Source organism: Sinocyclocheilus anshuiensis, unplaced genomic scaffold, assembly GCF_001515605.1.
Source record: "Sinocyclocheilus anshuiensis isolate Anshui unplaced genomic scaffold, SAMN03320099.WGS_v1.1 scaffold983, whole genome shotgun sequence".
NCBI lineage: Eukaryota > Metazoa > Chordata > Actinopteri > Cypriniformes > Cyprinidae > Sinocyclocheilus > Sinocyclocheilus anshuiensis.
In genome coordinates, this window is record NW_015546086.1 from 504,309 (window position 1) to 517,352 (window position 13,044).

Consider the following 13,044-nt stretch of genomic DNA (forward strand, 5'->3'; position numbering starts at 1 on the left):
GGGTACGTCTGTTACTATGACTACATATCCTGCAATAACACACAAGCTGTGTCTCATTTACAATTTACGCCCTTCATGTGGGAATGGTGGTGCATTCCACACTGAACAACCAAAAAGCACTCTTTAGATTCTTATCTTACAGCGCTGTGTAACGCTCACTCATTAGAGTGAGGTAAATGAATGTACAGCTTTACTGCAGTTAGTTCACTGTCATTGATATCTTCAGCGGATATCAGCACATATTTATACAGACAAAAACACGAGTGGATTTAACCATGATTTCACTTGATCAAGGTTTCATAATTCTCCCAAAAGTAATAATAGCGTTCGGACGTCCGTGCCTTTCTGAATACAGACACCAACCCATCCATGCACATCACATCCCCTGCACAGCCTGGAACACAACATTTATTTCCATGATCTGCCATTTTTGCTATTATCCTCGCTTGTTTCTTCACAATACCTGCAGAACTTCTGATGATTCAGCTGTGCCGGTTCGGCTGGCGGCTGGCATAGAAAATGGGCGGTTATATGCAAATGTTGGGGGTGTAACTATTAGTGATCCCGACTGTAACGTCACAGTCGGTGTTATGTTCTGATTCACCTGGTCTTTTGCATGCACAAGATTTACATAAGGAGGAAACAATGGTGTTTGAGGCTCACGGTATGTCATTTCCATGTACAGAACTGTTATTATTCAACTATGCCAAGGTAAATACGGTTTTCCATTCTATGGCACCTTTAATTATTTTTGTGGTGAAATGTTGTGTAATAAATGGTTTGACTGCACCGTTTCCCTAAAGTAAATACAGTTTTCCATTCTATGGCACCTTTAAGTATATTTTATAAACGTGCCTTAGAAAAAACATTACTGGTGTGCATCTTGTGACAAATCAATAGTACCAACATAATTTAAGATATGTCAGTGCAAGTTTCTTACAGTTAAAACAGAACAGACATGCATTTTAGTCTGGGACTAGGCTTAAGCCTTGTCTGTGAAACCGGGGGATAGTGTTTTATTTTAGCATACAGTACATAGCATTAGTTTACAATTACATTAGTCACAGTATGTCAGGTTCTCCCAGTTAGCATAGACATCATACATCAGACCCTGTCAGTGAAGATGATGTATGGTCATTGACTCATCGGTCATTGTTGTACTTGATCACACTGTCACAGTATTTCCAAAGACCATAAACATTGTTTACAGTGAAATGTCTTATATCTGAGTACGTGGGTCCAGGTTTTTAGAAGCCAAGTGTGTGTGAATAATTTCTGGTATGCATGGGTGCGCACCTGTATCAGGGATGTGACATGATGGGCAATTTACAGTTGCAGCTCCAGCTAGTTCTTCCTCACTGCTCAAATGATTAACTGAACACATTTGCTATTTGAAATTGATTCATTGGAAATTAATAAGCTTAATTAAATTAAATTAAATGTTTTTGTTGATTAATCAGTGTTCTTCGAACTCTGGTGCAGCTGAGAAAGTCTTGTCACACTCACTATAGTTTGATTTTGGAGGATTTGGAATTGCATAAACGCCTCTTGTCAGGAAAAGCCCATAGCTTGACATGTCACTCAATTAAGCTGCAATGGGTGTCTCTTCTGGTGGTCCTCATGACAACGTCCTGGTTAATAGCACATATCAGTTGTGGAATAATAATTTTGCTGTCTGAACATGGCAGTAATTTTACATTATAGACAAATCTCTCTAATCTAGCCCATATTTAAACCAAGACATCTAGAAATGCCAGTTAGGTAGTATTTAAGCATCTCAGAAACAGACAGCCTCTGCTATTATTTCAAAATTATGACAGTTTGGAACTTGATGAGTCACATAATGTGAAAACTGAGCACAGCTGCATTTATCCTCAAATGACAAGAAACCCAGTCTCAGTCCCACACTCTCATGACTAATCTCAAACAAGAGAGCATAAAATGCTTTTAGCTGGGATTTTAAAGTGTGAAGTGTATAATTTCTGTGTCATTAGCGCAGCAATGACTGTTTTCAAACAGGTTTTCTGAACAGATGGTTCAGGCCATTGGTCAGCAGATAGTACCCCTCAAACGTAAAATAGTTAAAGGAACAGTTCACCCAAAAATAAAAATTCGCTGGAAATTTACTCACCATCAGGCCAACCAAAATGTAGATGAGTTTGTTTCTTAATTGGAACAGATTTGGAGAAATTTAGCATTACATCACTTGCTCATCAATAGATCCTCTGCAGTGAGTTGGTGCCATCAGAATAGTCCAAACAGTTAATAAAAGCTCCAGTGAATCCATCAATTAACGTCTTGTGAAGTGAAAAGCTGTGTGTTTGCAATAAACAAATCCATTATTAAGACGTTTTTAACTGCAAATCATTAGAGCTGGGTTGAAAATATAAATTTCTCGATTTTAATCGATTCTCATTTTGATAAACCGATGTTGATCTTCAAGCTGATGGTGAACAAAATGAAGCATTGAATTGTAATGAAGCATTATTTGAAGCGTACCTTAAATCACAATTTTTGTTACTTTTTATATGAACCAAAGTCTCAGCTTTCTATTTCTGTTAATTTTATTACAAAATTCAAACAACAACGTTTTGATGTATGCCATAATGTATCATGATAGATCACATAGTCGCCTCAGTTCAGGCGGCAGTTTGGAGCGCGAGTCATCTCTTTCACCTTAATACAAGTTATAGCTCAAAATAAACATGAATGTACATCAGAAGGTATGTTGAAAGAAACAGTACTTGATATTAATGTTAAAATAACCTCAGAAAAGTCATTCAATGGCCACAAACTCGATGGTTAGCTAGAAAATAAACTTTGGAAAGGAGCATTTTGCTAAATATATGCATTATATTACAATATATTTTTACTTAATCTGTTCTGCAATATTTCATGTATGTTTGAATAAATCTGTCATGAAAACAAGCTATGACATCTACTGTTTAAATGTTTATATTTAAAAAATAAGCTGGAATAGAAACATATCATTTGAAACAAATAAACAAATATGTCAGTTGGTTTTGATGTGAGAGAACAACAGGGCATCGACTCACTGGAAGAAGCGTTTTTATAATTAGGGAGTCTTATTTTGGCCAGAAGTGACAGTTTTAAGTTAAAATGCTTAATGATGGATTTGTTTCTTACAAACACACACCTTTTTAAGCCGTTAACTATTGGACAGGAGTTGTTACTGGTGGATTATTGCAATGCTTTTATGAGCTGTTTGGAGTTTCATGCTGACGGTGCATGTAATGCTAAATTTCTTAAAAGCTATTCTTCAAATCTACATCTTAAGTAAATTTTCATTTTAAAATGTATTTATCTGTGTTGGATTTTACTATTGGTGCATCCCACCCTACAGATGTCTTGCTTGCAGTTCTCTTTGCGTATTAAGCCAAGATAGGAGAATATATATATATATATATATATATATATATATATATATATATATCATATTAAAAAACTGCACACCATAATTTTAAGTAGTCCTAGACGTAGAATTTCTACAATTAATTTTGCTACAGTTTTTTTTTTTTAGTTGCTTTGTCATCATCAGGGTTGGGAAGGTTACTTTTAAAATGTATTCCGTTACAGTTACAAATGACTTAATTAAAAATGTATTCAAGTACTTTACTTGTAATCCACTTGTAATCCAAGTACCACAATATGAAAGTAATGTAATCTGATTACTTTTGGATTCCTTTTCGTTACATATGTAAATAGTCAAAAAAAGCAATATCTAAGTACTTTTATTTAAAGGGGTCATATGATGCAATTTCAATTTTTCCTTTCTCTTTGAAGTGTTACAAGCTCTTGGTGCATAAAGAAGATCTGTAAAGTTGCAAAGACTAAAGTCTCAAATCCAAAGAGATATTCTTTATAAAAGTTAAGAGTCAACCACGCCTACCTAAAACGGCTCGTTCTAACACGCCCCCACATGTCAACATATTATTTTTTTATTTCTTTAACATGTACAAGTAAAAATAAATATAGTTTATACACAATATTAAAACATTTACACCATATTAGTCTATTTTAAAATAAGCCAGCCTACATGTCGAAATGTATGTGAAATGCTATAATCTTTCTTTATTTCATTGACTGATCCAGGGTGTGGGGACTCTCGTGTTAATTTCTAAATTTTCCAGCTCATTTTCCGCTAGAAAACTTACACACAACTGCAGTCATGCACACCATGGAATTTTAAATAACTAACAAACACTAAATTTTAGCTAACATAATGATTTCCATGCTAGTCGTGCCTGCACATGTTCAAGTTGGTTGAGTAGGCTTTGTTAAAGCAAGAGTCTTCATGCATATTTCCTTTGTCCTCTTTGAAAACAAAACAACTGTGAAATTTCCAGACATGAAAACGTTTTTCCCAGCAGCGTCTCATCCCACGTTTGAGGAGAATAGTGAATAGCAGGTGGCTCATGTGAGCCAACATGTGTCACCAGAACCAGGAACTATGATGAAGCAGCGCTAAATATAGCGTTATTATGCAAAAATACTCATTGGTGAACCCTGAGACTAACACTAAACATGCATCTGCAGCAAAAACTATAAATTGAGGTGTGTATGAAGGTTGACACACCATAATTGCACCAATTTGAGCCCTGATTTAATCACTGGATGTGTAATGAATCATCTGCGCTGTGTCATGAATGTTTAGAGCAACTGTTACAGACAGATATGGGCAGATGTCAGGATCCTGTGAGGTAAAAAAAAAAAACACTCCATGTCACCAGTATGTCTGAAGAAATATTGCTTCTCCAGGCCTTTATACCATGTCCTGTTGTCCTGGATTTAGACTTGTGTTGTCTCCTGTTGGCTTGGGGTGAGCTTGAGGGTAAATGGTCAGTAAAGCCCCAATATGAAGATAATGTAAAGCAGTTGGACATTATTCCACAAAGTTGGAAATCCAGCTAGGCTGATTCCATAGTTTATCTCTCAGTGTGCAGTCAGAGGAAGCCACGATAACCCTCAATCTCTGCTTCTGATCACAGATCAGGCCGTCAGCTCAGCGAGGTCTTTGTGCAGCTGCCCTCCAGGAAAGAGCTCCCTGAATACTATGAACTGATAAGGAAGCCAGTGGACTTCAAGAAGATCAAGGTAAGTGAGTTACAGTATGTCTTTTATTTCAGTGTAACCCTTAAGCCTGCACACATCTGAACATCACACATTATATGTAGGGATGCACCGATACCACTTTTTTCAGTACTTGCCCGATACCGATACTTTTATTTTTTTGTACTTGCCAATACCAAGTACCGATACCAATATTTTTATTGCATTTGTAAAAAATTTTAAATATTGGGTACAGAAACCAAAAGAGTATGTATAATGTTAGTTGGTTAACTTCATTTATCAAATAGATACAGTCAAACCTAAATTTATTCAAACACCTTCAACATTTCTCACATTATCACAGTTTATTCGCTATAGTTTAGAAAATGGTAATAAAATATGACAAGAACTCAGAGTTAAACTGAGTCAGAACAAATTCAGCTTGATAATGTTAGATAACTTTGATAGAAAGGTATGTAATAGATTACAATCAACCAAAAATTAGACAGCTGTTAGTATGACAGCATTTACACAACTATCAATACTTAGTCGGGCAGCCCTTAGCCTTAATGACAGCTTGTAGTCTTCTGGGCATGCTGTCACCCAGCTTCATGCAAACCTGAACTTCAATGTTTTTTCCCAGACTCGGTCTGAATAATTTTTCTCCATTCTGCTGTCTTTTGTTCTGTTGTCGGTGTTTCTTTGTCTGAATATGGCGCTTATCACATGCTGTGTGGTATCGGCGTTTGGTATCGGGGCATTTTAACGCGTACGAGTATGAGTACAGGAGCTCAGTATCGGGCCTATCCCTAATTATATGTTCTGCTGTGACATATTGTCGTACGAGCAGAACTTGCACACTCATTACTCCAGCTGGATGATAACGGGATTACCCTGCCATAGAGAATTGGTTTTTGTTTCAAGACGAGATAAACTGATGTTTTCGTCCTTATAAAGGGTTGCTTTACTTGTCTGACGTGTTTTTTGTGTTCATTTAATAATGTTGGTTTCTCTCATTATCTGTAGTAACTCTAACTGGCAATTTCCTGAGTTGTTAAAGTTGGCCCCTACAGGTGAAGGATGTTTCGGTGTTAGAAATGTTCTTGTTCTTGCAGGAGCGTGTGCGCAACCACAAGTACAGGAGTGTGAGCGATCTGGAGAAAGACGTCATGCTTCTTTGTCACAACGCTCAGACTTATAATCTAGAGGGCTCTCAGGTGAGTGAATAAATGGATTGAACACCTTCCATTACTGTATGAATTGCCTAGTAGCACTACACCATGGTCTTGCAGTGATTATTTGTTGCATGAGTTCCATGAAGTGCCTGTCATATATGCAGACAGTAAGCATGTCGTAAGGGACTTTCGCACTGCTTTAGTTCCAGAACTAAATGTACAGTACTAAAGTACTGGGAAGATTTTGCGCTAACTATTTCCCAGTACCATTTAAAGGGTTGCATTCGCACCGACAGTGTATACTAGGAAGTGACGTAAGCCGGTCGACAGCGACGTCATTTGTGCGCGGCGTTCAACAACGGAAACAAAGAAGAACAACATTAACAACAGGAGAATGGAGGACGCTGTGATCAGAGCTGTGTTTTTGTTGTGTCTCGCGGGTTTCACAATAATGGACATGGAATGTCGATGTATACGTAAAGCGATTGAAAGAACGGAAAGGAGGACTAAGAATCTCCAACGACAACTGGCAGTGCTAAATTTGCTACAAGTGCCTGCACTTCAGCGTCCGTCCATCTATCGCTGTTCTCCATACTTGCGAAATAAGTTGACACAATGTTTACAGTATGTTTACACGGCGTTTTAAATCATGGCGGGTGAGGGCGTTTTCATGCGCGTTTGGCCAATCAATGTCTACTTACATCACGGGTAGTACCAGTTGTGCTGGTTAGACCCTGCTCCGGAGTAGGAGCTTATTTGGTTCTCGAAAAAGGCAGTCCGGTACTAAAATCGCACCCAGTTCCGGCGGTGCGAAGACGCCAAAAAGTGGGTAGTTCCACAATTAGTTCTGGTACTTTGAAAAGGTTCCCACAGTGCGAAAGGCCCTATTACTGTACAAAGACTTGAATAGTCACTGATCTGTTTGAACAGTGGCTATCATGCACTATAAAATTTGGATTTTGGGTTTGTCTGAAGTGTACTACTGCCCATACCCACGTGTAATTAATTTAAAGCTTTATAAGAAATGCACATTATATTTATATATTTACATAATTTTTATGCAGATCTCTTCACGCAGTACTTTCTTGATGCATTGTGGATTATGTATTTTTGAGAGGATTACTGGATTACTGACCAGATTTTGTCTGTGTGTTTGAAACCAATATTTCATCTTTTCTGAAATGAGCACAATCTGTACAGGTGCATCTCAATAAATTAGAATGTCGTGGAAAAGTTCATTTATTTCAGTAATTCAACTCAAATTTTGCATTGAATTTATTTAATACACAAGTTTCACAATTTGAGTTGAATTACTGAAATAAATGAACTTTTCCACGACATTCTAATTTATTGAGATGCACCTGTATATGGAGTCCAGACCGCTGCAAAAATATAATAAACGTTTTATCCTGTCGCTTCAAACAGTTCTTAGCATCAATTTTTATTTGAAAGGAGTGCTGCACATATGCGTTTATTAATATTTTCACTTCACCTTTCCAGCTTTTAAAACATTTTCAGAAATGTATTGACATGCATATTACTGGCATTAAAGATATCTTAATTTGTTCCTGTTTTGTTTGTTTGTGTTATTACTTTTAATTCACCCTTGTTTTTTGTAGATCTATGAGGACTCCATTGTTCTCCAGTCAGTATTCAAGAGTGCAAGACAAAAGCTTGCTAGGGAGGAAAGCGATGATGAAAGCAATGATGATGATGATGATGATGATGACGAGGAATCAGAGGAAGAATGTACGATTTTTCATTAACAAAGGACCAGTTTACTGATACTGATTAAACTAAGGCTCAACATATCCCTTAAAATTGCTTGAGAAGTGCAGTTTTCTTTGTTTTGTTAAAGTAAGAGGCACATATCAAAAGCCTAAACCCTTTTTTTAAATAGTCATAAAGCCACCTTTTCATTATCTCTGAAGTCAATGATTTCCATTCAAGAGTAGTATAAGAACTGCAGAGTTCCGATCAGAATTTTCAGAACTGATTTGAGCATTGAAATATTTAACCTTTTGCAACTAGAACAAAAGCGGCCACCAGACCAGATGTGATGCATTTTATTTTAAAACATTGAGGTGAGAATTATTAATGTTTTTGCTTTAAAACATTAATCTTTAAACATTATTTTTGTAAAATAAGTGGTTATGAATATGTATGTTTGTTCTTTTAGATGTATTGGTGGTCATTTGTTTTGTGCAGATATAATTATAAATTCTTTTTTTTTTTTTACTTGAATAAGTGAGTGTAACAGTTGCTTAATGGCCAGTTTGAAAGTTCCATGCAACCTCCGCTAGGGGACAAAATGTGACAATTGTATGCAGATGTCAGAGATAGTAGAAAGGTGGCTTAAAGGGGTCATATGATGCTTTTTTAAAGATCATTATTTTGTGTATTTGGTGTAACAGAATATGTTGACATGCTTTAATGTTCAAAAAACACATTATTTTTCAAATACTGTACATTATTGTAGGTCCTCTATGCCCCGCCTCTCTCAAACGCTTATTTGAGACTTTAGTCTTTGCAACTTCAGGGATCTTATCTATGCACAATCAGCTTGTAACACTCCAAAGAGAAACGAAAACTTGAAATCGCATCATATGACCCCTTTAAGGCATCACATAGGTGAACATGATTTTCTACATGCTAGTCAATTGCATGTTGTATTAGTGGGAAGGACATTCTTAATTGAGAGCATCTAATTGGACAAAAATCGGTGCAGGATGAGTCATTTTTATTTTTAAAAAGAGAAGATTACAATTTAGATATGTATATCTACTAAAAGTGAATTCTGTATTTTTTTTATTGAGTACACTGGCATATTGTTGATCTAAAGGCCACACACTAAAGACCACAAAACACTAAGCATTTCATGAGGGATGTTTAGTATTCAGTGTACATTTGATCAAGCAAACAGGTTAACAGCAAAGTACTTAGGGAATTAGAAGGATGTGGGTGGTATTTGAAAGGTTGGGCTTTTAATAGATGTGAGTGGAATTTGAAACAATAAGGGTTGTCATAGTGTTATTCTGTTAAAATGACTATTTCTGTAAGCTAATTTGTATTTATATATCTTTTTCGCTGTAGAGTTAATTTTATTTCAATTCTCTTTTATTCTGAATTTTTTTTTTTAATCCAAGCAAAATCAGTGAAGGTGAAAATTAGGCAGAGTAATCGGGACGAGAGATGTCAGGACAAAGGCAAGAAGAGACCAGGTCGTGGAAAGGCCAAGCCCGTGGTCAGTGATGATGACAGCGAGGAAGAACAGGAGGAGAACGTAGGTCCACCAATCCTCTCATCAAATAGGCCTGTCATTGATACAGTCTGTTTAGCAGGTTGACATTTAGCTTAATTAGATTATTGTATTCAAAAACCTCAGGTGCATACATTGACATTTTGACTGAACATGCTTGAGGAGGATATTATCACCAAAAAAACAGGCTTTTATTGAGTGCTTATGGGACGGCTAACTGCGAAGAGGTGCTTCCACTCAAAATGTAGCCCACAGACAGCCTCTAATATCTCAACAGAGAATTCTAGATGCTTAGCCACGTCCTTATCTTTCATCTTCTGTGGTGTTTGAGATGTTGTGCAGTTCCCCGAGGGAATCGTTTAACAGAAAAAGGATATACTGTGCCCTTAAACTTAGTTTTAATTCCTCTCTTTTTATCCCATCTGCTGCAGTTCAAGAGGGAAATGTAAGTCTCTCTGTTTCTCTCGCTTTCACATACGCTTTCTTTCCATTGTGTAATTGCTTCATGACGGAATATCAATCCTCATATAAAGTCAGTGTGAATATGTCAGAGCCGTGTGACCAAGGCCCATGAGTCAGTGTTAGATTGTCTCATTAACCAGAAATAACGAGGTGCATTCAGTAACCAGCTCAGTCCACGAATAATGAGCCTCTGCGGAGCAGCAATCAGTCAGGTGTGGTGTGGGCGTGACGGAGGTCACTGAAGCTCTGCCGCGGGGCGCTCTGTGGTCCGCACATGTGTAATATCGTTGTGTGTTTGTTTTCAGGAGCAGTCAGAGGGGAGCCACAGCGACGATGAGTGAGGAGGGGATGAGCTGATCATCAGCATTCCCTTCACACGTTTATTTGCTTCTTTTATTGTCGTTCATCACCCAGCTCAATTATTCTGTGCTTCACTTGAGGCTTTCTAAAAGAATGATTGTGCTTTTCTCTCTCTTTTTGTTTTATGTTATTGTATGTTTAAACACTTTGTCCTGTGCTTTTGTCCTCTTTTGGATGCAGCCGACTGAGGAGAATAGTCTACAGTGAGGAAACATCCTCACATTTTGCACCTTCAATAGCTTAGTTATTCTGAAATTTCCCTATGTGCCCTGAGGTATTTTAGAGATGATTTCTGTATGCTTGTATATAATTTACATTTATGCAGTGTTTAAAAAACAATCAATATATGTTTGATTTGCATCAAAGAACATAATTTATAAGCTATTCAAACCTTTTTTTTTTTTTTTAAACCTAACCCTTGGTTAATCCATGTGTTTCAAATTTACAAAGCATATCAAAAAGTTTTCAGGTGTTACTTAAAGTGAAGTCCTCATTACGTGAGCATTTTGTATCATCTAGATTAGATCAAATATTCTAGTGACTTCTATATTGTATTGCATGCAGCACAAAAGCCAGCAGAGATTACAAATGTGTTTGAGATCGGAGAGCTGATCAGTCCTGTACTATTTCAATGGTATGTGAAATAAGAATTTGACAAGCTTTGTATCATATCCATAGATGTGGCGATTTCTCTTTTGCCTCTTGGTCTTTCATTCACTGGTTTTATACTCCGTAGTCTGATTGCTGAAGGACAAATGCAGATTTGTTGGTTGCAGTGTCATTTGCTTTACTTTCTTTAAAAGAAAAAAAAAAGTTTTTTATTTACAGTGGAGAAGTGTCTCACGGTATTTCAATTTTTCAAAGCTCATGTCAATAAGACAACCAGTATTTTCCAGCGTATTATGTCAGACTATAAACCAGCTCAGATTGGCTACCTTTTTTCATCTATGGATATTTTTCTATTTGCATTTAAAAAACAACAACAACAGTGTTACTAAGGAATGGGATGGTTTTTAAAAATGATTCTTTGCTCTTATACTGTATTAGTAGAAATATGTATTAAAAACATTTTTAATTGAATGTTATTGCTTTAAAATGTACTCATCAAACAATTTTGCATTATTGTCAATGAGAATTCTTTCTGATCTGTTCATAATCTTGTCATAATATTTACTCTCCTTGCATACTGTCTTTTGTGGTTGTAGCTCATTGCCCAAAGTAAACATCACCAATGATGAACCTTCGCTTGTTGTTCCGTTTCTTTTTTTTGTGTGTAATGTCATACTGATTGTCTTTATGAAATTCTTGTGACTTGACTGATATATTTACATTTGCAATGCTCCTCTACAAACAGACATGCAAATTCAATCCTTGTGTACACTAAAAAATCCTTCTGTTGGTTTGTAGATTTCATTAAATTTAATGTGTAGCCTAAGCTTTATTTAACAAAATTAATTTGTTTTTTTCAATATTTTTTTAATTAAAATTAATAAAAAATGACGAATAAAATCTACTCAATTCTGTTGTTAAGGATTTAGCTATTATTTTTGAATGATTCCAAATAGAGAGAATATTGAATGAATCCAACATGATGGAAACGAGCCGTTTTCAATCTACAAGCATTTCCTGTTACAAGGCGCGGTTTAAATCGGCTCGTGAGCACGAGGCACGCATGCGCTGGAGTTTCCCGCTGACAACCTGGAGGAAAAGCTGATCACCACTCTTTTTCAGTTCATTTCACAAAGGTAAGGAATATTATTTAATTTATATATGAAAAAAACTTGTTCAAATTGTCTACTTTATCTAATATAGGCGTCAATCGAAAAAGATTAGTTAAAGGGGTCATGTGATGCGATTTCAAGTTTTCCTTTCTCTTTGGAGTGTTACAAGCTGATTGTGCATAGATAAGATCCCTGAAGTTGCAAAGACTAAAGTCTCAAAACCAAAGAGATATTCTTTATCAAAGTTGTGTGTGTGTGTGTGTGTGTGCGCGCGCGAGCAAGAGAGAGCGAGCGAGAGAGAGGAGAAGGGTCTGTCTGCGGACTGCAAGACGGGCGTAACTTGAACAAGGAGGCGTAACTTTAAGTTGTCCAAATCACACAGAATCACGCGAGATGTCAAAACGAGATGTTGTCGGGCTGCGTTCTAAACCGCATACTTTCTAAGTTATAAGCACTCAATTTCTTTAAGTACTTACTTACCGAGCGCTATGAGAGTGTACAGCCTGAAGCACAGCCTGAATGCGTTAAGTTGAATGCGATTCCGTTATTAACTCCGCTAATGTGATCCAGTTTTATCCTTAAAGCATTTAAAAAAAATGTATTTTGAAAACCCAAAATCGTTATCTCTTGAATATCTTGTTAATTTTTTGTGCAAAATGTTTTATCCACAAGCAAAAGTGGCTTAAATCTCCTTTGTTTTATTCTTTTTCTTGTTGAATTTAACTCTCGTTTCATCCCTCAGGCTTCTAAAAAAAAAAGCATCATGATGAATCCCTCAGGCTTCTAAAAAAATACATCATGATGAATTATTCAGAGATATTTAACCTTGTCACTGTGCTTTTTCTCTGTGTATATTATCTCATACTATGATGAACACGTGCATTTTTGTTTTATCAGAATCAGAAGAGCTTTATTACCAAGTATGTTTACACACACAAGGAATTTGACTTGACGACAGGAGCTTCCAGTGTAGAAGAAAGTACAAACATAGTGCAGA

The 13,044-nt window shown here is 36.5% G+C and overlaps 1 protein-coding gene and 1 long non-coding RNA gene across 4 annotated transcripts in view; both read left to right on the top strand.

Annotated features, from left to right (window-relative positions):
* Nucleotides 1–11,637, top strand: part of smarca2 (SWI/SNF related BAF chromatin remodeling complex subunit ATPase 2) — a 53,782-nt gene extending 42,145 nt beyond the window's left edge. For 2 of the 3 annotated variants that reach the window (XM_016501589.1, XM_016501590.1), the window contains exons 30-35: nt 5,010–5,115; nt 6,186–6,287; nt 7,865–7,994; nt 9,392–9,528; nt 9,936–9,949; nt 10,272–11,637. In XM_016501589.1, the coding sequence (XP_016357075.1) occupies nt 5,010–5,115; nt 6,186–6,287; nt 7,865–7,994; nt 9,392–9,528; nt 9,936–9,949; nt 10,272–10,323 (541 nt within the window). In that variant the 3' untranslated portion in view covers nt 10,324–11,637. The remainder of the gene's footprint in view (nt 1–5,009; nt 5,116–6,185; nt 6,288–7,864; nt 7,995–9,391; nt 9,529–9,935; nt 9,950–10,271) is intronic. The other variant, XM_016501592.1, reaches the window with a different exon arrangement.
* A 371-nt stretch (nt 11,638–12,008) lies between these two features.
* The window catches only part of LOC107700075 (uncharacterized), a 2,373-nt gene continuing 1,337 nt past the window's right edge, over nt 12,009–13,044 (top strand). The window contains exon 1 of the long non-coding RNA XR_001635515.1: nt 12,009–12,071. This is a non-coding gene — a long non-coding RNA (uncharacterized LOC107700075). The remainder of the gene's footprint in view (nt 12,072–13,044) is intronic.